Source organism: Syngnathoides biaculeatus, chromosome 19 (genome assembly GCF_019802595.1).
Source record: "Syngnathoides biaculeatus isolate LvHL_M chromosome 19, ASM1980259v1, whole genome shotgun sequence".
Lineage (NCBI taxonomy): Eukaryota > Metazoa > Chordata > Actinopteri > Syngnathiformes > Syngnathidae > Syngnathoides > Syngnathoides biaculeatus.
The window spans coordinates 5,275,130-5,301,216 of NC_084658.1; the positions used below are offsets into that span (position 1 = coordinate 5,275,130).

General features: G+C 41.0%; 2 protein-coding genes across 5 annotated transcripts in view; one reads left to right on the top strand and one right to left on the bottom strand.

The window, feature by feature from the left end:
* Positions 1–23,184, bottom strand: mtmr6 (myotubularin related protein 6). Of its 2 annotated transcripts, XM_061805036.1 has the most exons (16): positions 22,840–23,184; positions 21,464–21,670; positions 21,250–21,381; positions 19,318–19,480; positions 10,944–11,101; positions 7,042–7,170; positions 6,162–6,296; positions 5,582–5,714; positions 5,376–5,485; positions 5,017–5,142; positions 4,882–4,931; positions 2,960–3,053; positions 2,624–2,730; positions 2,214–2,348; positions 1,939–2,065; positions 1–621 (listed from the first exon to the last, which is right to left on the bottom strand). In XM_061805036.1, exons 2-16 carry the CDS (start codon positions 21,491–21,493, stop codon positions 268–270), a joined length of 1,983 nt encoding a protein of 660 aa, XP_061661020.1. In that variant the 5' UTR covers positions 21,494–21,670; positions 22,840–23,184; the 3' UTR covers positions 1–267. The 2 variants fall into 2 exon arrangements, with proteins under 2 accessions (XP_061661020.1, XP_061661021.1); XM_061805037.1 differs by lacking the exon at positions 21,464–21,670 and having other exon boundaries at positions 22,840–23,181.
* A 142-nt stretch (positions 23,185–23,326) lies between these two features.
* The window catches only part of nup58 (nucleoporin 58), a 34,384-nt gene continuing 31,623 nt past the window's right edge, over positions 23,327–26,087 (top strand). For 2 of the 3 annotated variants that reach the window (XM_061805038.1, XM_061805040.1), the window contains exons 1-4: positions 23,327–23,411; positions 23,636–23,719; positions 23,967–24,100; positions 24,704–24,739. In XM_061805038.1, coding sequence (XP_061661022.1) covers positions 23,371–23,411; positions 23,636–23,719; positions 23,967–24,100; positions 24,704–24,739 — 295 coding nt within the window. In that variant the 5' untranslated portion in view covers positions 23,327–23,370. The remainder of the gene's footprint in view (positions 23,412–23,635; positions 23,720–23,966; positions 24,101–24,703; positions 24,740–26,087) is intronic. The other variant, XM_061805039.1, reaches the window with a different exon arrangement.

Consider the following 26,087-nt stretch of genomic DNA (forward strand, 5'->3'; position numbering starts at 1 on the left):
TGTGGATGAATTTATTCACTTATTAGTTTCTCTATAGTGCGTCCCAACATTCATTAAAAAAAAAAGAAAAGCAAATGCGTTTCTATAGGTGCAATATATAACATGATATGAAGCTTTCCATGGAGATTTAGAATATACAGACAGAACATGACCCATTGAAGATCATTTTTATAAACGGCACGTAATCACTTAAGAACAACCACTTCTTTTGAGATACTACTCAGTTGTTAGAATGCGCCTGTCCTTTTCTTACAATGGCTCCAGTTCTCAGCAGGTCATGCGTGCCACTCCAAACTCGAGACTTACGACACCCGGCTCCTCTTTGGACAGATCGTTATTGTATGTCCCTTCTAGTTCACCATAACTCTGCTTGCGGCTCTCAGTGCCGCTGCTGCCCTCTACTGTCCGCTCAGTGTCGGTGCTCTCGGTGGCCTCCTCCCCGACCTCGTGGTCGTCCTCCTCCTCCTGCCGACGAGCCTCTTTGTGATTGACGGGCACCCCCAAGATGAGGGAGTCGGGGCGTGGTGGGAGGGGTTTGTCACATGAGTGATTATCCCTGGTCGGAGGGGGTGCATGGAGGTCGGCAGTCACGACTGGTGTTACACCGAGTTGGTGGAGCCTCTACATGCAAAAAAAGGGGAGAACAAAATTCTTTTTTATTGGAACCTACACAGTCTACTGTTCCAACAAGGATACGATTTCAAAATATGCCTTAAAAGTCAAACTAAAATATCCAATTCCAATGGCAACGTCGTTTAAACAATTCTTGCAAGACCTATGATATAATATATACAATATAATACCAACTCGGTATTGCAATGAAAAACACATTTTCATACGCCATCGCCTGTCAGTAGGGTTGTACCTGAACGAATTCGATGAAAAAAAGTAGTTCATATTTTGTGGGACCATGAACTGAACTTAGTTCATCTCGACCTGATGAAAGTAATTGAGAACAAGCTCAATCTGCATTAGAGCACGGTTTTCAAACAATTTTATTTTCATTCAAAAGTGCCAGATTTTGTTCGGGTGTCTGAACACACTATAGACGAGCCTTCATTTGTTGGCGGATAAATGCTGTATTTGGCAACCGAGTCACTGCGGCCACAGCTGCGATTCATGGCAGGGATATCGCACCTGCATGAAAAGGTGAAGTGAGGTCAGGGACATTGTGTAAATGGGAGTGAATATGTCATTCTTTTGTAATACTGAACATGAAGTAATTGCATTACCACGAAAATTATTTATATCAGAAGGGTTTAGTTAAAGAGTATGTGATAACACTATATGGAATTTATTTTGTTTTACAACATGAGATAAAATAAAAAGTTAATTTAGTCAGACAGCTGCGAGGAATGCAAAGTTATCAATGTCCTTTCATGCCTGTCACACTGTGATGTGTGTTTTTTGTTTGCGCATTAAAGACGAAAGTCCTGCAGTTGTTTTAATTTCTCCTTTAAAAAAAAAAAAAACATCCAAGCAGTTTTTCCACATTTTTTAGATTGTAGGGTGAAAGGCGCTACTAGTGTGGACTCAACTGATGGTAACATTGGGAAAATGAAATGCCAGTATTTTCGGGGACTAGCAAAAAAACAAAAATGAACAATGAACTAGCATTTGAAATGGTGAGCTTAGTGGTATCAACTACAGCCGAAGAAAAATTCTTTGTGTGTTGTTTCACAATTGGCCAACGAAGCTGGTTCTGATTTGTTCAAAAATTTGCATTACATATGAGCACCTCGTCACCTTTGGAGCTTTTCATCGTTCTTCACAATCTGTTTTTATTTATCCTACTACAGACATCTGGAAAAATAGCATATCTTTGGGCCTATCATATTAAAAAGCTTTACTGTATAAAGCGAGAGGGACTATTTAATAAAAGTCAATTCTTGTTTTCAGTTAAGTTTGGTGTTTTAGCATTAGTGTGTGTTCACATACACTCTCCAATGCTTGCAGTTTGCTCTCTGCCTTGCGACTGTTCTCCTTCCCAGTCAGAATGGTCTTCAGGATGGACTGCCGGGGGTGCATTGAGCGATCAAACTGGTGATACATGTTTCTCCAAAACCTTGCGCGCGCACGCGCGCGCGCACACACACACACACACACACACACACACACACACACACCACACACACACACACACACACACAGATGAAAATCTGACTGCAGGTATTACGACAGAGAAAAGAGCAAATAAAGAAGGTAGTACACACTTGAAAAAGTAGGGTAAGGTGGAGGGCTCCAGTACAGGGTGCATTACTGCATACGCGGGGCTGTAAAACGGATTCAAGTAGTTCTGTTTTTCACTCATTAGATGGGCCCACAATGAATGAGTTCGCTCTCTTAGCCTAGCACACAAAAACACCAGCCAAGTGAGTCACACTCATATTCTCATACGCTGTTTTGTAGCGCTACACAAATGCCTATCTCAAAGTAAATCGCATTATTAACACTACATGATACATTCCATAACATAGGTTGAGGCTTTTAAAATAACATCTATAAAACTGTTGTAATGGTCTGAGGGTGGTGTTTTATTTGTTTTTTAATATCTGGACTTTTATGTTGGTGTCATGTCATTGGAAAGACAAATTCTAAGAGCATTGGTTCTGTCATGACTCACTGAAGCTCTTCTCTCTGCCTCTGGTTGTTGCCAAGGAAGTTTCCGTACTGACATGAATGGACGTGCTCGTGGATCTGGAGCAGGAACCACTCACTGAACTCAAATGCCTGGAGGAAAAAAATAAAATAAAAAAAAATGACAACTTGCAAATAAGCTTTGAATCAAATATAACATTAACTGTGTCTTACATACAGAAACATATAGATAGTGGGTGTTAGAAAGGAGGATGCACAAGATAGGCTTAGATGGCAAAAATGACACCCTGTGGCGACCCCTAACGGGACAAGCCGAAAGAAAAGGAAGACATACAGAAACATATACTGGACATACACACACCTGAGGGAACTGCTCAGATAGCTGCCAAACACACTCCAGGAACTGAGTGAAGATTGGAGACACTTCCTTTTGATCTCCATCTAGTTGGTCACACCTAAGTTACAGTTTATATTATTTACAATTCATTAGTAGTTGTTCATTTAATTGAGAATACTGTTCAAATGTTGTACATATTGGCCCTTTGGTGTAGATAAGTAGGAAGATACAAAATGTACATTTTCTAACATACAATGAAGAAAATAAGTATTTGAACACCCTGCTATATTGCAAGTTCTCCCACTTAGAAATCATGGAGGGGTCTGAAATTTTCATCGTAGATGCATGTACACTGTGAGAGAAATAATCTAAAAAGAAAACTCCAGAAATCACAATGTATGACTTTTCTAACAATTTATTTGTGTGATAGAGCTGCAAATAAGTATTTGAACACCTGAGAAAACCAATGTTAATATTTGGTAGAGTAGCCTTTGTTTGCAATTACAGATGTCAAACGTTTCCCTGGAGTTGTTCACCAGGTTTGCAGACACTGCAGGAGGGATTTTGGCCCGCACCTCCACACAAATTTTCTCTAGATCAGACAGGTTTCTGGGCTGTCGCTGAGAAACACGGAGTATCAGCTCCCTCTAAAGATTTTCTATTGGGTTTAGGTCTGGAGATTGGCTAGGCCACGCCAGAACCTTGATATGCTTCTTATGGAGCCACTCCTTGGTTTTCCTGGCTGTGTGCTTCAGGTCATTGTCATGTTGAAAGACCCAGCCACAACCCATCTTCAATGCTCTGACTGAGGGAAAGACTTTGTTCCCCAAAATATCAAAATATATGGCTGTGGTCATCCTCTCCTTAATACAGTGAATTTGTCCTGTCCCATGTGCAGAAAAACACCCCCAAAGCATGATGCTACCACCCCCATGCTTCACAGTAGGGATGGTGTTCTTGGGATGGAACTCATCATTCGTCTACCTCCAAACGTGGTTTGTGGAATTATGACCAAAAAGTTCCATTTTGGTCTCATCTGACCCCAAAACTTTCTCCCATGACTCCTCTGTATCATCCAAATGTTCATTGGCAAACTTAAGACGGGCCTTGACATGTGCTGGTTTAAGCAGGGGAACCTTCCGTGCCATGCATGATTTCAAACCATGACGTCTTAGTGTATTACCAACAGTCACTTTGGAAATGGTGGTCCCAGCTGTTTTCAGGTCATTGACCAAGTCCTGTCGTGTAGTCCTTGGCCGATTCCTCACCTTACTACGGATCACTTGAGACCCCACGAGGTGATATCTTACATGGGGCTCCACTCCAGTTGAGTTTGACCGTCATGTTTAGCTTCTTCCATTTTCTAATGATTGCTCCAACAGTGGACCTTTTTTCACCAAGCTGCTTGGCAATTTCTCCATAGCCCTTTACAGCTGTGTGGAGTTGTACAATTTTGTCTCTGGTGCCTTTGGACAGCTCTTTGGCGTTGGCCATGATGCAAGTTTGGGTCTTACTGATTGTATGGGGTGGGGAGGTGTCTTTATGCAGCTAACGACCTCACACAGGTGCATCTGATTCAGGATAATACATGGAGTGGAAGTGGACTTTTAAAAGCGGACTAACAAGTCTTTGAGGGTCAGAATTCTATCTGACAGACAGGTGTTCAAATACTTATTTACAGCTGTATCACACAAATTTAAAAAAAATCATACACTGTGATATCTGGATTTTTCTTTTTAGATTATCTCTCTCACAGTGGGCATGCATCAATGATAAAAAATTTCAGACCCCTCTATGATTTCTAAGTGGGAGAACTTGCAATATAGCAGGGTGTTCAAATTCCAATTTTCTTCACCGTATATATATTCATAAAGAAAGCTTGCAATGTACCTTGAGAAATCGGTCAGCAAAAAAACTCAATTAATCAACTGATACCCAAAACATACCTATCTGCAAACTTGTGGCCAAAGGAGATCCAGTCTTTCTCAATCAGCACCTAACAGACAGCGTTACCAAAAAAAGGTAAGAAAGAACTCAGCAGGAAATATGTGAATGTACCAAAAAAAGTATGTAAGTGGTACCATGAAACCCTTGATGGTGCGGTAGTAGGGGTCCATTAACAGAGCCCCAAGGGAGCAGACCTGTGCTGTTCGGTCCCACCCGTCGGAACAATGAACCAACACACTGGCTCCTTCCCGGGTCACAGTCTAGTGGTTGGACGACAGGCCACACAAGCATCCATGATTTTATAACCAATTAAGCATGCCTGTGTTTTCTCAGTATATCAGACATGAAACCAAAAAAAATTATGACAGCAAACAATACTAATATAGTTGTAGTCTTATTATAAAGCTTGATGCAGTGGTTAGTGTCTTGACTTTTTTTAAATATTAAAATTCTCATTTAGCATACAAAAATATGCAGTAGTTGTAACATCTACCTTAGCCAAGAAGATCGCTGCATCCACAACAGCTTTGATATGTCTCAGCCAGCCGCAGCTCTCCAGTCCTACCAGGTAGTCGCTCATGGAGAGAGAACGAGCTCCAATCACTAAGGGCCACAAACAAATCAGACAGCTAAAGTTAAGAATGTCTGCAGAAGAACAAATCAATGCTGAACGTCTCAAGTACTGTACAAGTGGTGGACCTTCCAGCAGCTTCTGCAGGCTAGTTCTCATCACATGGATGTTATCAATCCCCACAAACTGGAAGCGAATGTTGGAGTAATTGTCCTCATTCTCATAGCCTTTGCCTGCTGCTCGGTTGGCGAGAGCATTCAGCTGCAAGATAGTCAGAGGTGAGATGAGGCGGCAGCTGTGTTTATAGAGAGAATTTATGAAAATGTTGCGTTTCAATGGCTTGTGTACAAGTAGTTGGGTCTCTGGAGTGCCTGCTTGCACCTAAAGTGTGCAATTAAAGAACCAATTAAATCTTTTGGTAGCTGCATCTTTCTGAAGCAACCTGCTCCGAAATTTGCACATACACAAAACCACACATTAATTAACATGTGTACTCCAGTGGCTTGGCGTTGAAATGCTGCCTCTATAAGTGAAAACACATTTGAAAAAATATATATAGTCTTTCTGGCACTCAAGTGGACTTCACAATTTGTACTCAGTTTTTTAGACTTGGGGCTCAAAGGGTGCTCCCAAGCTTTGGCCCTATTCATCCAAATAAACAAAGTCTCCTTTAAATTAAATTGCAAATTGTTAAAAGGCAAGTCTTACTTTTGGCCTTGTGTCCATGACGTAAACAAATCGGCTGTTGTGGTTAGCCTTGCTGATGGCTTGCAGCATGCTCTCATCTTCTAAACAGCGTGCGCTAAAACCAGAGAGAGGCTGGCTGCATCTGCACACTGCCGCCTGTTATAGACATTACAATTGCAAATACATTAGCGAAAACATATGTATGGTGCAGGCTCCATGACTACGGCAGAAAATCTTATGAGACCTCAGTTCAATGAGCGGTTAACTGTACAAGGGTTTTGCTTTTTGGTTAAACCACTTACAACATAGTGCCAGTGGGAGCATTGGAAAATTGTAATTTGGACCTGCTGCACACCGACTTACGTGACAAACACAACTGAACTGGTCAATCATGAACCAAGTCGCTGCAAGAGAAACACTGCAACGCCTTGAGGGTTCACATTTACAATATTCTTTCTTTTTGTTATTGAATATTAAACAACATGGCACAGTTGTCAAGGAAGAAGCAGACTGCTTTAGCCCCTGTGGCTGCATTATAATAGTTTGAAGAGAGGAAATGGGAGAAAAGAAAGGACAGTGTTGAGTGTCAACATTTTTCTCATGGAAGCTCTTGTGATGCAACACGGCATTTTCGATTGGCCATTATGTCTGAGATGTTACTGTTCCATTCATAAACTAGTTACTGAAGGTCGAACATTCATGAATAATATTTGCAGATCCCTGCATATTATATATGACAGTTGAGTCGCATTGGGCAAAATTTTTCTGTGTCCATCGCCCCTCATCTTCTCATAAAAACATATTGTGAAAGGCTTTGGCTGATCAATACAGTGAAAAAAAAAATACCAATTACGTTTACCAAGCAGAACCTAATAGAAATAGCATTAACTACAGAATGTACCTTCTTCTCTTGGTAAAAGTAAGTAAGCACTGGAAAGCGTCCTTTGCTCCTGAACTTGGAACTTCCCACTATAATGGGCTTACTGGCCGTGATGGGGACATACAGGTCACGTGGATATGTCTCACAAACCTGTAAAGCAAAGCACACATAGTATATTTGCATCATTCTTTTAACATATACAATTAAACTGGTCGTGATTATTTTCTTGACACTTTCACTGTGGTTTGTATGAAAGTAGAAGAGAAAAGAAAGGAATAAAAAAACTTCTGACAATAGAAAAACACTAAAGATCGTGCATTTTTTATTCAAACATCAGTCACTATCATCATTTAATCGAGTGCTTCTCAATTGACCCCTCCGTGGATATTGCGCAATACGTGTCACTGACCAATCAGAGGCCAGAGATCTGCATGAACCAAAGCCAGTTTTTGCTCCCGCCATTTTCTCAGACAACATTGAATGGTCCAGTATAGGTTAAGTTAGCGTTTTATCGGGTATTTGGGTTATTTAACAAAAAATATGGTTAAGAGGTGTCACGGACTTTGTAATAGTGACGACAGGTATCCTGAAAGGCTAGTTGGTGGAGTTCGATTTGTACCCTTTCCAAAACCGAAGACCCAGTACGAAAAATGCCTTCGATGGATCAAACTTTGTGGAAGACTGCATCATCAACTAAATCCATCTAATATCAACCGGAACACATGTTTGCACGAAGGTATGCCTTATATTTGATTTTCAATACATGTCTCGTATAAAGGAATTCGAAGTTCTTCGCTAGCATAACACTGCTGCGTGTGAACGATTGACACACTTATTCTTTGTTGAGCGATATTTAGCGATGATCCGACTGCTCAAACGTATCGATTTCTTAATGGCTCGTGGCCGAAAGTTAACCAGACTGTGTTTGCACGAAGATATGCCCTAAATTTGATTTTTAATACACGTCTCGTATAAATGAATGAGACGTTCTCCGCTAGCATAACATTGCTACGTGTGAACGATTGCCACACTTATTCTTTGTTGAGCGATATTTAGCGATGATCGGACTGCACAAACGTATTGATTCCTTGCTGGCTCGCGGCCGAAAGTTAACCAGACTGTGTTTGCACAAAGATAGGCCCTAAATTTGATTTTTAATACGCGTCTCGTATAAATGAATGAGACGTTCTCCGCTAGCATAACATTGCTACGTGTGAACGTTTGCCACACTTATTCTTTGTTGAGCGATATTTAGCGATGATCGGACTGCACAAACGCATCGATTTCTTGCTGGCTCGCAGCCGAAAGTTAACCAGACTGTGTTTGCACGAAGGTATGCCCTAAATTTGATTTTTAATACACGTCTCGTATAAATGAATGAGACGTTCTCCGCTAGCATAACATTGCTACGCGTAAACGATTGCAACACTTATTCTTTGTTGAGCGATATTTAGCGATGATCGGACTGCACAAACGTATTGATTCCTTGCTGGCTCGCGGCCGAAAGTTAACCAGACTGTGTTTGCACAAAGATATGCCCTAAATTTGATTTTTAATACGCGTCTCGTATAAATGAATGAGACGTTCTCCGCTAGCATAACATTGCTACGTGTGAACGATTGCCACACTTATTCTTTGTTGAGTGATATTTAGCGATGATCGGACTGCACAAACGCATCGATTTCTTGCTGGCTCGCAGCCGAAAGTTAACCAGACTGTGTTTGCACGAAGGTATGCCCTAAATTTGATTTTTAATACACGTCTCGTATAAATGAATGAGACGTTCTCCGCTAGCATAACATTGCTACGCGTAAACGATTGCAACACTTATTCTTTGTTGAGCGATATTTAGCGATGATCGGACTGCACAAACGTATTGATTCCTTGCTGGCTCGCGGCCGAAAGTTAACCAGACTGTGTTTGCACAAAGATATGCCCTAAATTTGATTTTTAATACGCGTCTCGTATAAATGAATGAGACGTTCTCCGCTAGCATAACATTGCTACGTGTGAACGTTTGCCACACTTATTCTTTGTTGAGCGATATTTAGCGATGATCGGACTGCACAAACGCATCGATTTCTTGCTGGCTCGCAGCCGAAAGTTAACCAGACTGTGTTTGCACGAAGGTATGCCCTAAATTTGATTTTTAATACACGTCTCGTATAATGAATGAGACGTTCTCCGCTAGCATAACATTGCTACGCGTAACGATTGCAACACTTATTCTTTGTTGAGCGATATTTAGCGATGATCGGACTGCACAAACGTATTGATTCCTTGCTGGCTCGCGGCCGAAAGTTAACCAAACTGTGTTTGCACAAAGATATGCCCTAAATTGATTTTTAATACGCGTCTCGTATAAATGAATGAGACGTTCTCCGCTAGCATAACATTGCTACGTGTGAACGATTGCCACACTTATTCTTTGTTGAGTGATATTTAGCGATGATCGGACTGCACAAACGTATCGATTTCTTGCTGGCTCGCGGCCGAAAGTTAACCAGACTGTGTTTGCACGAAGGTATGCCCTAAATTTGATTTTTAATACACGTCTCGTATAAATGAATGAGACGTTCTCCGCTAGCATAACATTGCTACGCGTGAACGATTGCCACACTTATTCTTTGTTGAGCGATATTTAGCGATGATCGGACAGCACAAACGTATCGATTTCTTGCTGGCCCGCGGCCGAAAGTTAACCAGACTGTGTTTGCACAAAGATATGCCCTAAATTTGATTTTTAATACACGTCTCGTATAAATGAATGAGACGTTCTCCGCTAGCATAACATTGCTACGTGTGAACGATTGCCACACTTATTCTTTGTTGAGCGATATTTAGCGATGATCGGACTGCACAAACGTATTGATTTCTTGCTGGCTCGCGGCCGAAAGTTAACCAGACTGTGTTTGCACGAAGATATGCCCTAAATTTGATTTTTAATACACGTCTCATATAAATGAATGAGACGTTCTCCGCTAGCATAACATTGCTACGTGTGAATGATTGAATGAAATCAGAAGCATGGCGTCTGTCTCAGTTCAGAATGTATTGTATTGTATTTGCCATTTTTACTGTTTGTCTTATGTCACCGCACGTGGCGTGACGTCACTTCAGGAGGCGTGGTTAAGTGCCCTGTACGGAGGGGTCAATTGTGTTCTGTTACGACCCCCCCAGGTAGCCCGCAGCACCTGCAAGGACATCTTTATAAATCAATATATATGAATGATAATGTGATCTAATCCTAGAAACATTTAAGGGAGTACAAAAAAGAAAGTTATCAATCAATTTACAAAAAAATAATCCATGTATTAATGTTGTTAATCATGTTCTTCAGGGTCTCACGTGCCCTCCCTCCCCCACAGGCATCGTGTCGAGGGTCGCCCCCCACTATTTGAGAAGCACTGATTTAACCCAAAGTGTATGTTTTTGGAATGTTGGAGAAAACCCACGCGAGCATGGGGAGAACATGCAAACCCGGTACAAGAAGCCCGCAGCTGAAACTTGAACCCAGAATGACAGATTTGTGAGGGGAAAACTTTAAGAAGCATGTTCCCCATTTATTAAAACTTTTTTAGATTCAATTCTTGGATTTTCTTCAATGATGATGAGTGAAAATCAAATAATGAATATTTCATATCACTTTGAAAAACCTAATTTCATAATAAATTGTGGCGTGGCACATTTTAAACAATATTTGAACTCATTTTGGATTACAACGCTTCTTTTCCACATCAATGTGAAGCTTTTAACGCCCCCTTTTGGACCAACATGCATAAGACTGAATGGTATGTTCCCTGGAATTCTATTTTTTTCCTTTTTGCTTAACATAAAAAATACTTCACTATATTTACTAGCCATGACAAAACAGTTGCTTCAGTGAATTCTGTCACATTTTACAACACCAGAACATCACGGACCTTGTAGTCTCGGTTGACGTCAGTGAGTTGCCATTGGTCGCAGGGGACACCCATCCTCTCGAACTCTGCCGCCAAGTCAATGAGCTGCCACCCTTCGTCACGCTGCTGGTCATTCTGTTTGGGATTGTAGGAGAACGCGTAGAGCTCATCGTATGACTCTGCACACAAGGAAGGAAATTGTTAACAGTCAAGCATGTTTTATATCGAGATTATAATAAAGACAAAGTGGCAACAGATGTGATAAAACCTCCATCCATCTGTTTCCCACACACAAACATTGTTTAAACAACCATTTGCATTCAAATACACACCTATGGCCTATTGTAGTCTTCAATAAAACTACTATCCATGTTTTGAGAACGTGGGTGGAAACCCGCACAAGGGGAAAATGCAAACTTGATAATCATCGGCAGATTAGGACATACACATACACAGGACATACATCTTGCCAAAAGTATTAACTCACCTGCCTTGACTCAAAAAGCTTTCAAAAATCTTTGGAGTGTGTTTATGGGAATTAATTACTCTTTTTCCAGAGGCACGTTTGTGAGGCTGCACACTGATGCTGAAAGAGAAGTCTTGGCTCTCATTCTCTGCTCTAATTCATCCAGAAGTGTTCTTTAAGGTTTGTCAAATATGTTGCCATGCCACGTGAAACGATGGAACAATTGATAGCAATTGGCTTAAGTGGCTGGGTTCATGTGAGTGATCTGAACCCTAGACTCAATTTTTAGTTCAGACACCAGATGTCGCCAAACCAATTTGTACTTCAAATGGATTAGATCACAAAGTGCCAGCACAGAAGTCATCTCAAGATCCTTATCCTCGCAAAACTCTTATCACAATACATACACATACCAAAGTCAGCAACCTTAAAACCTGATTGATTTTATATCTTTGATATTTTTATAATTTAACTGCAGCAGTATTATTGCTTGCAAATACTGATCACACCTTATCCTTTGTTACAGTTTTGTTATTCACAACATGCTGTTTTACTTTGTTTTATTATATTAAAGTAGATGCTTCGAAACTGCGTAGTGTACTGTGTAAAAGATGTAACCTGTGTATGATTGCCTCTCTCGGACAAGGCACCACATGATGTGCTACCAACAGGAACAGGCCTGTTGAATGCATGAGGGAATTGTATTTACATGGATGTTTATACATTACTTGTTGCTCAGAGATTAACGTGATGTTATAAAATGTATTGTTTGAATTTAGAACGTGAGAGAAGGGTCATCTCGAGACATGTCGGCAGCAGACGGGACATGTCAGGACACGATAGAACAAGTCGATGGCGAAAGGTACTTTACACAATAACAAAAAGTACTTCCCCCTGGGTGTGGAGAAGCAAATGAACATTCTACAATGTTTTCCAAACAGAGGCTTTAAAAGCAGTTTACATCAAAGTACGGAGTTCTTCTGTCATACAAAGGCAGGGAGACACACGCTCTTCTTCTTTTTGTAATCTCATGTGGGAACATGGTGATGGGAAGAAATCTTCAAGCAACTTGGAATGGTTCTTTTTGAAGTTTCCTCTTTAATTGGTCAAGAGTAAAAAACTATTATAATAAGGTAATTATAGGGTAATGCCATTGACATTACTTGGAGGGGAAGAAGGGCTAGTTGTCTGTTGAAATATTCCTAATCCCTAAAATACCTTATTACTAAATTAGACTTTGGGCTCCGTAGGACTTGATCACCCCTTAAAGCTCACTCAAAAAGATATACCTATTTTATGATTTATTACTTTTGATTATTTTGACATCCTTTATTTTTATTAATTTCAATTTTATGATCTAATGCTTTTAAGTACTTTGACTTCTTTCACTTGATCAATTATATTCTGTTATTTACTTCATATTATTTACCCATGCTGTTACATTATCCTTCCATTTTTTGACTACTATAATGTTAAATATCCCAATTTCACTCCCATCTACCGTTGTCATTCTTATAATATGCGTTGTTTCATACCTACCACTCAACCTCTTTAATGAATGATCGTCGACGACGTTAACAACATCTAGTCGTAATTCCATTTTAAAAAGTAACTCATTGATATACTCCATCTTAATATATAAAAACAAATCCATACGATCCTAACAAGGATTGTTAAACCTATTAGGTCAATGACAAGTGCAATTGATTCATAAGAGATGGAGCTTCTGTAAAAATGGAGTACTCACATTATCCTTTTACTCTGTACGGTTACTCAATAAGGGCTAATCAGTGAGGTCAGATCGGATTCGCTCCGTAAAACTAAAGGCAGTTACCACACCTAGGCGAATTCATCTCGACACCGGGTTAGAAAGCTCCCGTCCCCTTGCGTGCACGGTGTTAGAGCCTGCTAGGGAAGAAGGGGAGACTTGAACCCTTTAATTGGAGAGTTGGTCAGGACATTTTTCCCGATTAGTCTTGTGGATAAGCGGAATCTGAGAAGTTAAGGTCAGGATTGTGCAGGCCAGTCATTTTCATTCACATTAAACTCTCATCTGTGTTTTTATGAACCTTGATTTGTGCACTGACGAAGAGACCAGGGGCCACCTCCAAACTGTTCCCATACAGTTGAAAATGTCCAAAATGGGCTTGGGGTTCACTGAAAGGAATGCTTTAGCATACCAAAAGAATTTGGAAAGTCAAATATCTTGGGGATAACCCCTTCCTTTTCCAACATGTCTGTGTACCGGTGCACAAAGAAAGGTCCATATTGATAAAATTTGGTATGGATGAACTTGACTAGCTTATACTGAGCCCTGTACACAATCCAATAAAAAACTTTTGAATTGATTTAGAGAGGACAGTGAGCCGTGCTTCTTCATCCAACATCAGTTTGAGACTTCACAAATACTGTATGCCTGTGGAAGAAAAGCAGAAAATTCCCAGAAACTCACTCCTAAACCTTGTTGAAAGCCTTCCCACAAGGGCTGAAGCTGTTACCGTTGCAAAGGGTAGCACAAGATCATATTAAACTACATGGATTTAGAATGTCATATCACTGAAAATCAAATGTGCGTCAAGGCAGGTGAGCGAATACTTCTGGCAATATAGTGTATCTAGTACACAGCCCCCTGCAGGGAACAACATTTTCTATTGGATTTGCATATGACTGCTCTGACTGACCAATTCCCAGATTTCTATGCTTCAATAAAGGATGTGGTTTGCTGTGGCCTAAACTGTACTATAACATACAGTGAAGAAAATAAGTATTTGAACACCCTGCTATATTGCAAGTTCTCCCACTTAGAAATCATGGAGGGGTCTGAAATTTTCATCGTAGGTGCATGTCCACTGTGAGAGAGATAACTTAAAAAGAAAAATCCAGAAATCACAATGTATGATTTTTTAAGTACTGTATTTATTTGTGTGATACAGCTGCAAATAAGTATTTGAACACATATCTGCGAGAATTTAAAAACTTGTAACATGGCCAAGACCAAAGAGTTGTCCAAAGATACCGGAGACAAAATTCCACACGGCTGTAAAGGGCTGTGGAGAAATTGCCAAGCAGCTTGATGAAAAAAGGTCCACTGTTGGAGCAATAATTAGAAAATGGAAGAAGCTAAACATGACGGTCAATATCTATCGGAGTGGAGAACCTTGCAAGATATCACCTCGTGGGTTCTCACTGATCCTTAGAAAGGTGAGGAATCCACCCAGGACTACACGACAGGACTTGGTCAATGACCTGAAAAGAGCTGGGACCACCGTTTCCAAAGTAAATGTTGGTAATACACTAAGACGTCATGGTTTAAAATCATGCATGCCACGGAAGGTTCCCCTGCTTAAACCAGCACATGTCAAGGTCCGTCTTAAGTTTGCCAATGACCTTTTGGATGATACAGAGGAGTCATGGGAGAAAGTTTTGGGGTCAGATTAGACCAAAATTGAACTTTTTGGTCATAATTGCACAAACCACATTTGGAGGAAGACAAATGATGAGTTCCACCCCAAGAACACCATCCCTACTGTGAAGCAGTAGGTGGTAGCATCATGCTTTGGGTTGTTTTTCTACACATGGGACAGGACAAATTCCCTGTATTAAGGAGAGGATGACCACAGCCATATATTTTGATATTTTGGGGAACAAACTCTTTCCCTCAGTCAGAGCATTGAAGATGGGTCGTGGCTGGGTCTTTCAACATGACAATGACCCGAAGCACACAGCCAGGAAAACCAAGAAGTGGCTCCGTAAGAAGCACATCACGGTTCTGGTGTGGCCAAGCCAGTCTCCAGACCTAAACCCAATAGAACATCTTTGGAGGGAGCTGAAACTTCGTGTTTCTCAGCAACAGCCCAGAAACCTGTCTGATCTAGAGAAGATCTGTGTGGAAGTGTGTGCCAAAATCCCTCCTGCAGTGTCTGCAAACCTGGCGAACAACTGCAGGAAAACATTTGACATCTGTAATGGCAAACAAAGGCAATTGGACCAAATATTAACATTGGTTTTCTCAGGTGTTCAAATTCTTATTTGCAGCGCTATCACACAAATAAATAATTAAAAAAATCATACATTGTGATTTCTGGATTTTTCTTTATAGATTATCTCTCACAATGGACATGCACCTACGATGAAAATAGACCCTCCATGATTTGTAAGTGGGAGAACTTGTAATATAGCGGGGTGTTCAAATACTTATTTTCTTCACTGTATTGATGTTTGTGTAAGATACTGTAATGTAATATCTTGCTCCATGAAAGAGAAACCTCAAAAGTTCTTTTATTGGATGTCATTGGAGTGTGCAAATGTTGCAACTGAAAATCTGGTGGTGAGGTAAAAAAAAAAAATTAAAAAAAAATGAAAAAAAAATACAAAAAAACATTATGAACCTGTGGATACATGTAAATGTTAAGAGTAGGTTTGGGGCTACTTAACCTGTGATATATATTGCGATAAGAAACAATACAGAATCAGTGTTGGGAAAGTTCATTTTTTACATAAACTGGTTAAAATTTTAGTTCATCGTTTCAAAAATTAACTCGTTCATAGCATGTTTGCTCAATGCAGCCCTATGGGGGCACAAACCAGTGCAATCTGTAGGTCGGTCCCAAGCCCGGATAAATGCAGAGGGTTGCGTCAGGAAGGGCATCCGGCGTAAAAACTGTGCCAAACAAATATGAGCGTTCATCTAAAGAATCCCATACCGGATCGGTCGTGGCCCGGGTTAACAACGCCCGCCCCCCGGCACTGCTAACCTGCAGGGCGTCGGTGGAAATTCAGCTACAGTGGGTCGAAGACAAAGAAGAGGAGGAAACCGGATCCAGCGTCAGAAGAAAAAGAGGAATGCACAGAGCCTACAACTGAGTGTAGAGACTTTGAATGTTGGGACTATGACAGGAAAAGCACAGGAGTTGGTTGACATGATGATTAGGAGAAAGGTTGATATTCTGTGCATCCAAGAGAGCAGGTGGAAAGGTAGTAAGGCTAGAAGTTTGGGAGCAGGGTTTAAATTATTCTACCACGGAGTAGATGGGAAGAGAAATGGAGTAGGGGTTATTTTAAAGGAAGAGCTGGCTAAGAATGTCTTGGAGGTGAAAAGAGTATCAGATCGAGTGATGAGACTAAAATTTGAAATTGAGGGTGTTATGTATAATGTGGTTAGCGGCTATGCACCACAGGCAGGATGTGACCTAGAGTTGAAAGAGAAATTCTGGAAGGAACTAGATTAAGTAGTTCTGAGCATCCCAGACAGCGAGAGAGTTGTGATTGGTGCAGATTGTAATGGACATATTGGTAAAGGAAACAGGGGCGATGAAGAAGTGATGGGTAAGTACGGCATCCAGGAAAGGAACTTTGAAGGGCAGATGGTGGTGGACTTTGCAAAAAGGATGGAGATGGCTGTAGTGAACACTTATTTCCAGAAGAGGTAGGAACATATAGTGACCTACAAGAGCGGAGGTAGAACCACGCAGGTACATTATATTTTGCGCAGACGATGTAATCTGAAGGAGGTTACCGACTGTAAAGTAGTGGTAGGGGAGAGTGTAGCTCGACAGCATAGGATGGTAGTATGTAGGATGATTCTGGTGGTGGGTAGGAAGATTAAGAAGACAAAGGTAGAGCAGAGAACCATGTGGTGGAAGCTGAGAAAGGAAGAATGTTGTGCGGCCTTCTGGAAAGAGGTGAGACAGGCTCTCGATGGACAACCGAAGCTCCCGAAAGACTGGACGACGACAGCCAAGGTGATCAGAGAGACAGGCAGGAGAGTACTTGGTGTCTCATCTGGTAGGAAAGGGGAGAAGGAGACTTGGTGGTGGAACCCCAAAATACAGGGAGTCATACAAGGAAAGAGATTAGCGAAGAAGAAGTGGGATACTGAGAGGACTGAGGAGAGGCGAAAGGAGTACATCGAAATGCGACGTAGGGCAAAGGTAGAGGTGGCAAAGGCTAAACAAGAGGCATATGAAGACATGTACATCAGGTTGGACACGAAAGAAGGAGAAAAGGATCTCTACAGGTTGGCCAGACAGAGGGATAGAGATGGGAAGGATGTGCAGAAGGTTAGGGTGATTAAGGATAGAGATGGAAATGTGTTGACTGGTGCCGGTAGTGTGCTAAATAGATGGAAAGAATACTTTGAGAAGTTGATGAATGAAGAAAATGAGAGAGAAGGAAGAGTTGAAGAGGCAAGAGTGAAGGACCAGGAAGTGGAAATGATTCCTAAGGGGGAAGTCAGAAAGGCACTACAAAGGATGAAAACTGGAAAGGCAGTTGGTCCTGATGACATACCGGTAGAGGTATGGAAGCAATTTGGAGAGATGGCTGTGGAGTTTTTGACCAACTTATTCAACAGAATACTAGCGGGCGAAAAGATGCCTGAAGAATGGAGGAAAAGTGTTCTAGTTCCCATTTTTAAGAACAAAGGGGATGTTCAGAGCTGTGGGAATTATAGAGGAATATAGTTGATGAGCCACACAATGAAGTTATGGGAAAGAGTAGTGGAGGCTAGAGTCAGGACAGAAGTAAGTATCTGCGAGCAACAGTATGGTTTCATGCCTAGAAAGAGTACCACAGATGCATTATTTGCCTTGAGGATGCTCGTGGAAAAGTACAGAGAAGGTCAGAAGGAGCTACATTGTGTCTTTGTGGATCTAGAGAAAGCCTATGACAGAGTACCAAGAGAGGAACTGTGGTACTGCATGCGTAAGTCTGGTGTGGCAGAGAAGTATGTTAAAATAGTACAGGACATGTATGATGGCAGCAGAACAATGGTGAGGTGTGCCTTAGGTGTGACAGAGGAATTTAAGGTGGAGGTGGGACTGCATCAGGGATCAGCTCTGAGCCCCTTCCTGTTTGCAGTGGTAATGGATAGGCTGACAGATGAGGTTAGACTGGAATCCCCGTGGACCATGATGTTCGCAGATGATATTGTCATATGCAGTGAAAGCAGGGAGCATGCAGAGGAACAATTGGAAAGACATGCACTGGAAAGGAGAGGAATGAAGATTAGCCGAAGTAAAACAGAATATATGTGCGTGAATGAGAAAAGTAGAGGGGGAAGAGTGAGGCTACAGGGAGAAGAGATAGCGAAGGTGGACGACTTCAAATACTTTGGTCAACAATACAGAGCAATGGAGAGTGTGGTCAGGAAGTGAAGAAACGGGTCCAAGCAGGTTGGAACAGCTGGCGAAAGGTGTCTGGTGTGTTATGTGACAGAAGAGTGTCTGCTAGGATGAAGGGCAAAGTTTACAAAACAGTGGTGAGGCCGGCCATGATGTACGGATTGGAGACGGTGGCACTGAAGAAACAACAGGAAGCTGAACTGGAGGTGGCAGAAATGAAGATGTTGAGGAGCTCGGAGTGACCAGGTTGGATAGGATTAGAAATGAGCTCATTAGAGGGACAGCCAAAGCTGGATGTTTTGGAGACAAGATTCGAGAGAGCAGACTTCGATGGTTTGGACATGTTCAGAGGCGAGAGAGTGAGTATATTGGTAGAAGGATGCTGAGGATGGAGCTCCCAGGCAAAAGAGCGAGAGGAAGACCAAAGAGAAGGTTTATGGATGTGGTGAGAGAAGACATGAGGGCAGTTGGGATTAGAGAGGAAGATGCAGGAGATAGGCTAAGATGGCAAAAGATGACACGCTGTGGCGACCCCTAACGGGACAAGCCGAAAGGAAAAGAAGAAGATAGCATGTTTGCTCACCATATGTTGCTGATGGACTATTACTCTCAAAATAATGGCATTTCACTTCCCTATTGTTGCCACCCATTCAGTCCATATTAGTAGCCAGCTGCAGTTTTCATGTTACACTATATAAAAAACATGAAGCAACTTGGATTTAAATGGGGAATAAAAAAAACGGGACTTTTTCTCCATTATGTGCAAACAACAGTAGAAGTGCACAAAGTCAGACAAATTGAAACCCACCAGGCCGCAGAAGTCGCAAAAGTGAGCTGTAGACGTCATGGCAGTCACGTTCTCTCTGCACCACAAAGTGAACCACTCTGAAGTTACGACACTGAATGACTAAAGGACAGCCCAAGGTGGTGAGCGAGAGCTTCTCCACGGATGCGATGTGGTGGTGCAAAATCTGAAAAAAGAAGAGTGGAGGTCAAAAACACTTGTTCACATTGTACAAGGTCAAAAATCGCAGATACAGTATCACACAAACACTCCAGGATGCTTTCGAACTTGGCTCTGTAAACATATACATGTAGTGTGCTGTAGCTGGACCTCACACACTTAATCAAGAACTGACACATATCATAAAAGTTTAAAAACTAGAAAGTGTTGTATATTTCTATTTTACATGCTAAATTTATGTGAATTTACCACACCCACAAAAACACCGAAAGCAAATCTTCCATGCCAGACGTACAGTAGAGCAATTCCAATTACACAAACGCTTCAAACAAGTTTTTCCTTGCTCTGACATCAATTGCCACCGTTTGTTTTACCTCAATATTTTTTTTAAATTTTGTTTTCACAAAGTTGGCCAGGAAGAGGCTCTATACTGCATTGATTTCTGAAGTGCTATTACAAAAGCCAGAGGTGCTGCAAGAAAGCATTAATTGGTGGGTGTGGATATTTACTCTATGTGATCAGGTAATTATAGGGTTTCTTCCTGTAAATGATTCCAGTTTTTCCTGTTTACTTGGACAAGTTATAGATCATAATGATTTATCTCGGTACAATTTGTTTACATCACAAGATACTGGCATTTGAACAGGACTTTGTCGACTAAATATGCTTAATGGTAAATTGTACTTTCGGGTCACCCTGTATTATCATTCAAATTATATGTTAAGTCCTTGTTTATCACAAGGGTTACATTCCAGACCAGCCCTCCAATAGACAAAATCTGCAAAGCAGCAACCAAGTATTTGAGGTATTGCTTATATATAATTTAATTTGGTACACATGCCTGCCTTTGTTGCAGGCAGAGTGGGAACGATTCCTTTTCAGTGATAAGTGTCAATATCTACCCTACGACTGGCTGGCGACCACTTCGGGCTGTAGTCTGCCTTCGTCCGAAATTAGCTGAGACAGGCACTAGCTCTCTCCCCAGACAAATACGAAGGGGTTAGGTAAGGAAGGGCATCCGGTGTAAAAACTGTCCCAAACAAACATGAGTGTTCATCTGAGATGACACGCTGTGGTGACCCCTAACGGGACAAGCCAAAAGAAATACTTATATATAATTTAAAATTTCATGCATACATTTCATCACTGACCATCAACACAATATTCATGCTGACTGCAGGTATTGTTTTTGTCCACTTGGGGCCGCCTTCCACACATTCAACACTATAGTCCCTATGATTGCGAATGTGTTTAAAAGATGTACTGAGTGAGGTGGAAAAGATACTCATGTCTGTGGACATACTACTGGGCGGCCATTTCCTAGCTGTAATAGTGAGTGTGGTGCACAGTGCTGGTGAGAAGGAGACTACCGACAGGTTGGCTAAGACTGTGTTTTTAAATACTTTATTTGGTTACTGTTTGTTAAAGTGATTGAAAGAGAACTGGCTGTTTACATTTTTTCTCTATCTATACCACATGTCATGGATTACAATTTGTTCAAATTAAAGGTGGTAGGGTAAATTCAATAACCTAACTATAGATGTGCAGTGATGTTACTGTACTGGACTGTAAAATGAGTAAAAAATGCAGAGATGCACTGAAATTGAAATGTGATATGAACGCAAAAATGTCTCAATGGAATCAGGACCTTTTCTATTACCCACGGAAAAAGGGAATCCAAAATGAAAATTCATTACCACTTTTGGACTTAAAAAGGTGACAATTCAGCTGCACTGGAAAATAAAGCAAGAATCCAAAACACTGAAATGTACTTACCCAAACCTCTTGGCCAGCAGATGTTGAGTTGTTGGAGCTGCTCTCCACAAAGATGAGGTGTGTCGCTGTGAGGTAAAGTGTGCCACTGGTGGATTTGTTGCTGAAGCGATCCAACAGGCGCACCTGCTCCACCTGCAAACACACACACCCAAACAATCAGGATATAAACACACAATTTGTGGATGTCATGCTATGAAAAGATTTAGATGGACACCTTGAAGAAAAAAACTTTCAAGACCTTCATGATGCCAGCCAGAGTGCCACTTATTCCTGACCATCTGATGCTCAGTATTTGCTACCTCAACTAAACATGGGCTGAGGATACAAAACAAATCCTCTTCCATCCATTTTCTCTGCAGCTTGCTCTCAGCAAGGTTGGCAGGTTATCCCAGCTGACTTTGGGTGAGAAACAGGGCATACTCTGTATTGGTCATAAGACAACCGCAGGAGACAAGGATATATATTTTAAGACAAGAGTTTTGTGAATTTTACTTCTCACAAGATAAACAGAAGAGTCCAGTTGTTATCCATTCAATGCCCTGAGAAGGTAATGACCAGAATGAATGAGAATACTCACAAGTACAGTATGGCACAAAGTGAATTACTTTGTTAGAAGTTGAATATTCACCCATGTCACATGGTTCTTTTTTTTGTTTTTACAGGGAAGCAGTTGTGATACCCAAGCTATATGGTTATAAACATGTTTTATACACCTATATCCATAAAAGTGTATACGCAACCATGCAATTTTCTAGTTACTAGCAAGCTTCTCACTGTGGCTGAAAAATCCTGATTTTTTTTTACCGTTTTCTGTGTGCATTTACGATTTATCATTGCCGTAATTCTTGTTGACTAAGACATTTTTCCTCGGTTTCCTTTTTCCTGTGCTTGTCACAGAACAAGAGATGAGAGCAGACACACAGATATGTAAACGCAATACAGGAAGTCTGTAGCTGAGCGTGTAAATTCAGGGCGGTCATGCAGCCAATTCATTTCCCCAAAAACAATTATGCCAATTGTTCTTCTGATGCATGTGGCTATTCCAAGATAACAATAAATGGGTAGTGATATGATTATTACAAAAGAATAACTACATCTAGCAGCACATCTTCTGCAATCACACAAATGACTTGAAGCAATTAACAGCGCATCCTGATGCCCTCGTCTCAACCTTGCAGCATCTAACCTGATCTTCATTAAGTGATTTGTACTGAGGTGACTGACATTGACAATACACTTCTGGGCCAGTTTTTTTTCTTGTTTTTTTTAATGCATCTGTAATGTAACAACCATAGCAATATTATATTTACAGATATTCAATACAACTAATACACGTCCACAGTGTGGTATAGGAACTCGCTTTCTGATCAGGTGTTAATTCAATTTGTAATAATCATAGATGCTTGTCACGTCTAAAACGTTAAAGCTAGCGACACCTGTTCGACATGCGTGCATTTACATGAATCTATTACAGCATACGCAGTGCAAGTCCAGTATATATATGTCTTGTTTTCCAAAATCGCTCCCGTGTTAGGCCGAGCAACTGTCTTACGGTCCATCCACAGCAATTAGCTAGAAAATGTTAGCTACCTTCGGGGTTCGGATATGTTCCATGTCTCCGGGTCGTAACAGCTGTCACCGACTTCAGAGTTCACGCAACGCCTCCCGCATAGCACCCTATCATTGATGAAATCGTGTTGAAGTGTCCAACGCAAATAAAGCACACGATGTCAAAAGCCTTCACTTCAGTATGTTTATAGTCAATTACTTTACTCCCGCATCCGCGTCAAGCGCTTGATAATCACGCCTATCCCCTAAACTGCATGACTTTTCAGAAAAAAAGAAAAGAGCGACTATAAAGCATAGTTTAAACAAAGTAAATCCCCACACCAAACGAATAGCGGTATTAAAAGTTACTTGTTACATTGGGAGTAAACGTGACTGGTATGTTATCAGCAGTTTTGAGCTACATATTTACAAATCCTTTATTTTGAAATGTAACGCTCACGCGGTAGGAACCTGACATGCTGGGTAATGTAGTTCATCATTATCATACCCAAAATGCAATAGCATTTGGTTAGCAACAGGCGGGGAATAGGAAAATCCAAGCCATGTGTGGATATGTCTGTCCTTCGATATTTGTCTGTTCTGAAGTCTAAAAGGTATACACTTAACTTTAGCTTGGAGTTATAAACAACAGGAGCACAGCGAAGTTGTGTATCGAAAAAGAATATTATTTTAAGATAAAATACTGCGCCTCTGGCCCACACGCGGGCATTTCAGAGAAGCTAGCTACCAGAATAGTTGCGATGCTGTGTTGCTTGCAGCTATTTTGCTAATGTGCCTGAATTGCATAGTTTGTCTTGAAAGTGTTTAAGGCCTAAAGTGCAATGTCTGGATTTAACTTCGGGACGGGAACCCTCGGTTCCACCAACGCTGGAGGAGGATTTGCATTTGGAGCCGCAACCAGGTAATGGAAACTAATACGACTTGACTATTAGCATAGCGTAAGTCGACAACCTACCTACCTACAATAAGTTGTTATACCCACTTTGTAAAATATTAATAACACATATCACGAGAGATTGACGAGGGAGACGTCATTGTATGTCATTAGCTTTGGTCTCATCTCAAATTAGTCTTAACATTAATATTTGGTCTTTCAACGAAGCCCTGTCAATAAAACGTGATGACTCTTGTCATTGTTGCTTTAAAAGTGCACCCGCGGGCAGTACTGGTGGCTTCTCGTTTGGTAATGCTTTGGCTGCCGCCCCTACCTCAACGACCAGTACTTCCAGTCTCTTTGGTCAGAAACCTTCTGGAGGGTTTTCATTCAGCACGCCTGCCCCAGGTATGTCACACAACTGTTTGTTGGGATTTGTCGTGCTTGCTGGATTCATTAGGGCTGAGTGATATAATTAAGTAATTGAAACCAACTTTTAGAGCTTCTGACATGGACAGTTAAAACATGCTAATTATCGAAATTAATTAATTTTTTACAGAATTAATTGAGTTGAGAGTGGTCTCTTCTTTCAATAGCTTATATCTAAGAAGATTCAATTTGCATTTAGATTTTTTCACTAACCTCATGGCCTTTTCTTCATTCATTTATTAATTGATTTGATGTTGCTCCAACATTGACATCTCTTGAAAACATGAATGTGTATAATCTCTTGGTAGCTGGAAATGGTGTGTTAGACGCTGAGGAGTTGCTTTGTGGCCCCTGGTTACAACTAATAATCTTATGAGCTCAAGAATTTTTATTTCATAAAATTTACAACAAATAGCATAATGATAATGCTTAAAATAATAATAAAAAGATGATTCCCAAGTCATTTTAATAAAGTGAGTTTCTCTTGTGGAAGAATAAAGTGTCTGTCTGGTGTCGGAAGTAACGAGTGTACTATAATTTAAATGCTACTGGAAGCAAAACATTTTTCTTAATGTTGTGCAGGTGCTGCAGCTGCTCCCACTCTTGGACTAACATTAGGTGAGCATATGCGTTAAAGGAGACAGCTGTTGCATTTGATGTTATGATTAGAAACCGTTCCCAGTTCTCTTACGGTATTTGTTTTTATCTTAAATACCCCAAGGATTAAGAATTATTGGACATTTTACTCCTCTGATTTCTTGTCTTCCCAAAATCTGCCTGTTTTTAAGGTGTTTATTAATGCAAATGAGCCTGGCAGTATCACACTCAATATACTGCTGGGCCAATGGCAAGTGTCATTGGTGTCATTCCCATGATGGCCGGGGTCAGAGCCCGAGCTTTAGAACCAGAGTGTCTTAAGGTTGCCTCTTGTCATTTTGCGTTCAAGATCTAGCCGGTTGTTACGAATACATTTGCTCAAAAGATGTGAGCTCCCCTACTTGGCCTCTTTGTATACAAGTGCAATATTATTGGCATGTAGTTGCTGTTGCTGGCTCCTAGCTTCTCCTTACAGAAGCAGAAGCCACAGTGTGGAACGAGCACTAAAGCATTTCACAGTGAAGCCACCAATCGTCCAACTTCTCCCACTTAAAAAAATGGTAGGGCTGTAATTTTCATCATTGGTAAACCTCACATATGAGCGAAAGAAATATATCAGATTTTTTAAATAATTGATTAGCAAATTATAATAAGTAATAAGTATTTGGTCATCTACCAACAAGCGAGACTTCTTGGTGTTGCAGACCTTCATGGAGAGAGTCATCAGTCCACGTATTACCTGTATTAATGGGACCTGTTTGAACAGTATAAACGACAGCTGTCCACAACGTAAAACTCACAACTCCAAATTCCACAATGGCCAAGACCGTTGACCTGTCTAAGGACACCAGAATCAAAACTGTAGACCTGTACCAGGCTGGGATGACTGAATCTGCAACAGGTAAGCAGCTCTGTGTGGAACAAATCAATTGTGGAAGCAATTATTAGAACATGGAAGACATACAAGCCCAATGAAAATCTCCCTCAATCTGGGGCTCCATGCAAGATCACACCCCAGAATCAAAATGATCACAAGAATGGTTGAGCAAAAATCCCAGAATCACATGGGGGCACCTGGAGAATGACTTCGAGATCTGGGCCCAAACTACCAAGGGAAATAAATCAATAACGCATTGTACCTCCAGGGACTCTAATCCTGCAGTGTCAGACTTGTCCCCCTGCTTAAGGCCTGTCTGATATTTGCTAGAGAGCATTTGGGTGATCCAGAAGAGGATTGGGAGAATGCAACATGGTAAGATCTAACCATGTAACCCCAAACCATCACCATTCTGGAGGAGATTTGCATGGAGGAATGGCACATAACACCAGCTACAGTGTGAAAACCATGTGATGATATGGAGAAAATGTT

What these genes read in the sequence shown, in the direction of transcription:
- mtmr6 (XM_061805036.1), bottom strand. Translation starts at nt 21,493, where the DNA reads ATGAAGGTCTTGAAAGTTTTTTTCTTCAAG. An exon ending in CAGCGATCTTCTTGGCTAAG is followed by an intron (nt 5,143 to 5,375) that starts GTAGATGTTACA and finishes TCCAACCACTAG; the next exon opens with ACTGTGACCCGGGAAGGAGC. An exon ending in GGCCACAAGTTTGCAGATAG is followed by an intron (nt 3,054 to 4,881) that starts GTATGTTTTGGG and finishes ACTGTAACTTAG; the next exon opens with GTGTGACCAACTAGATGGAG.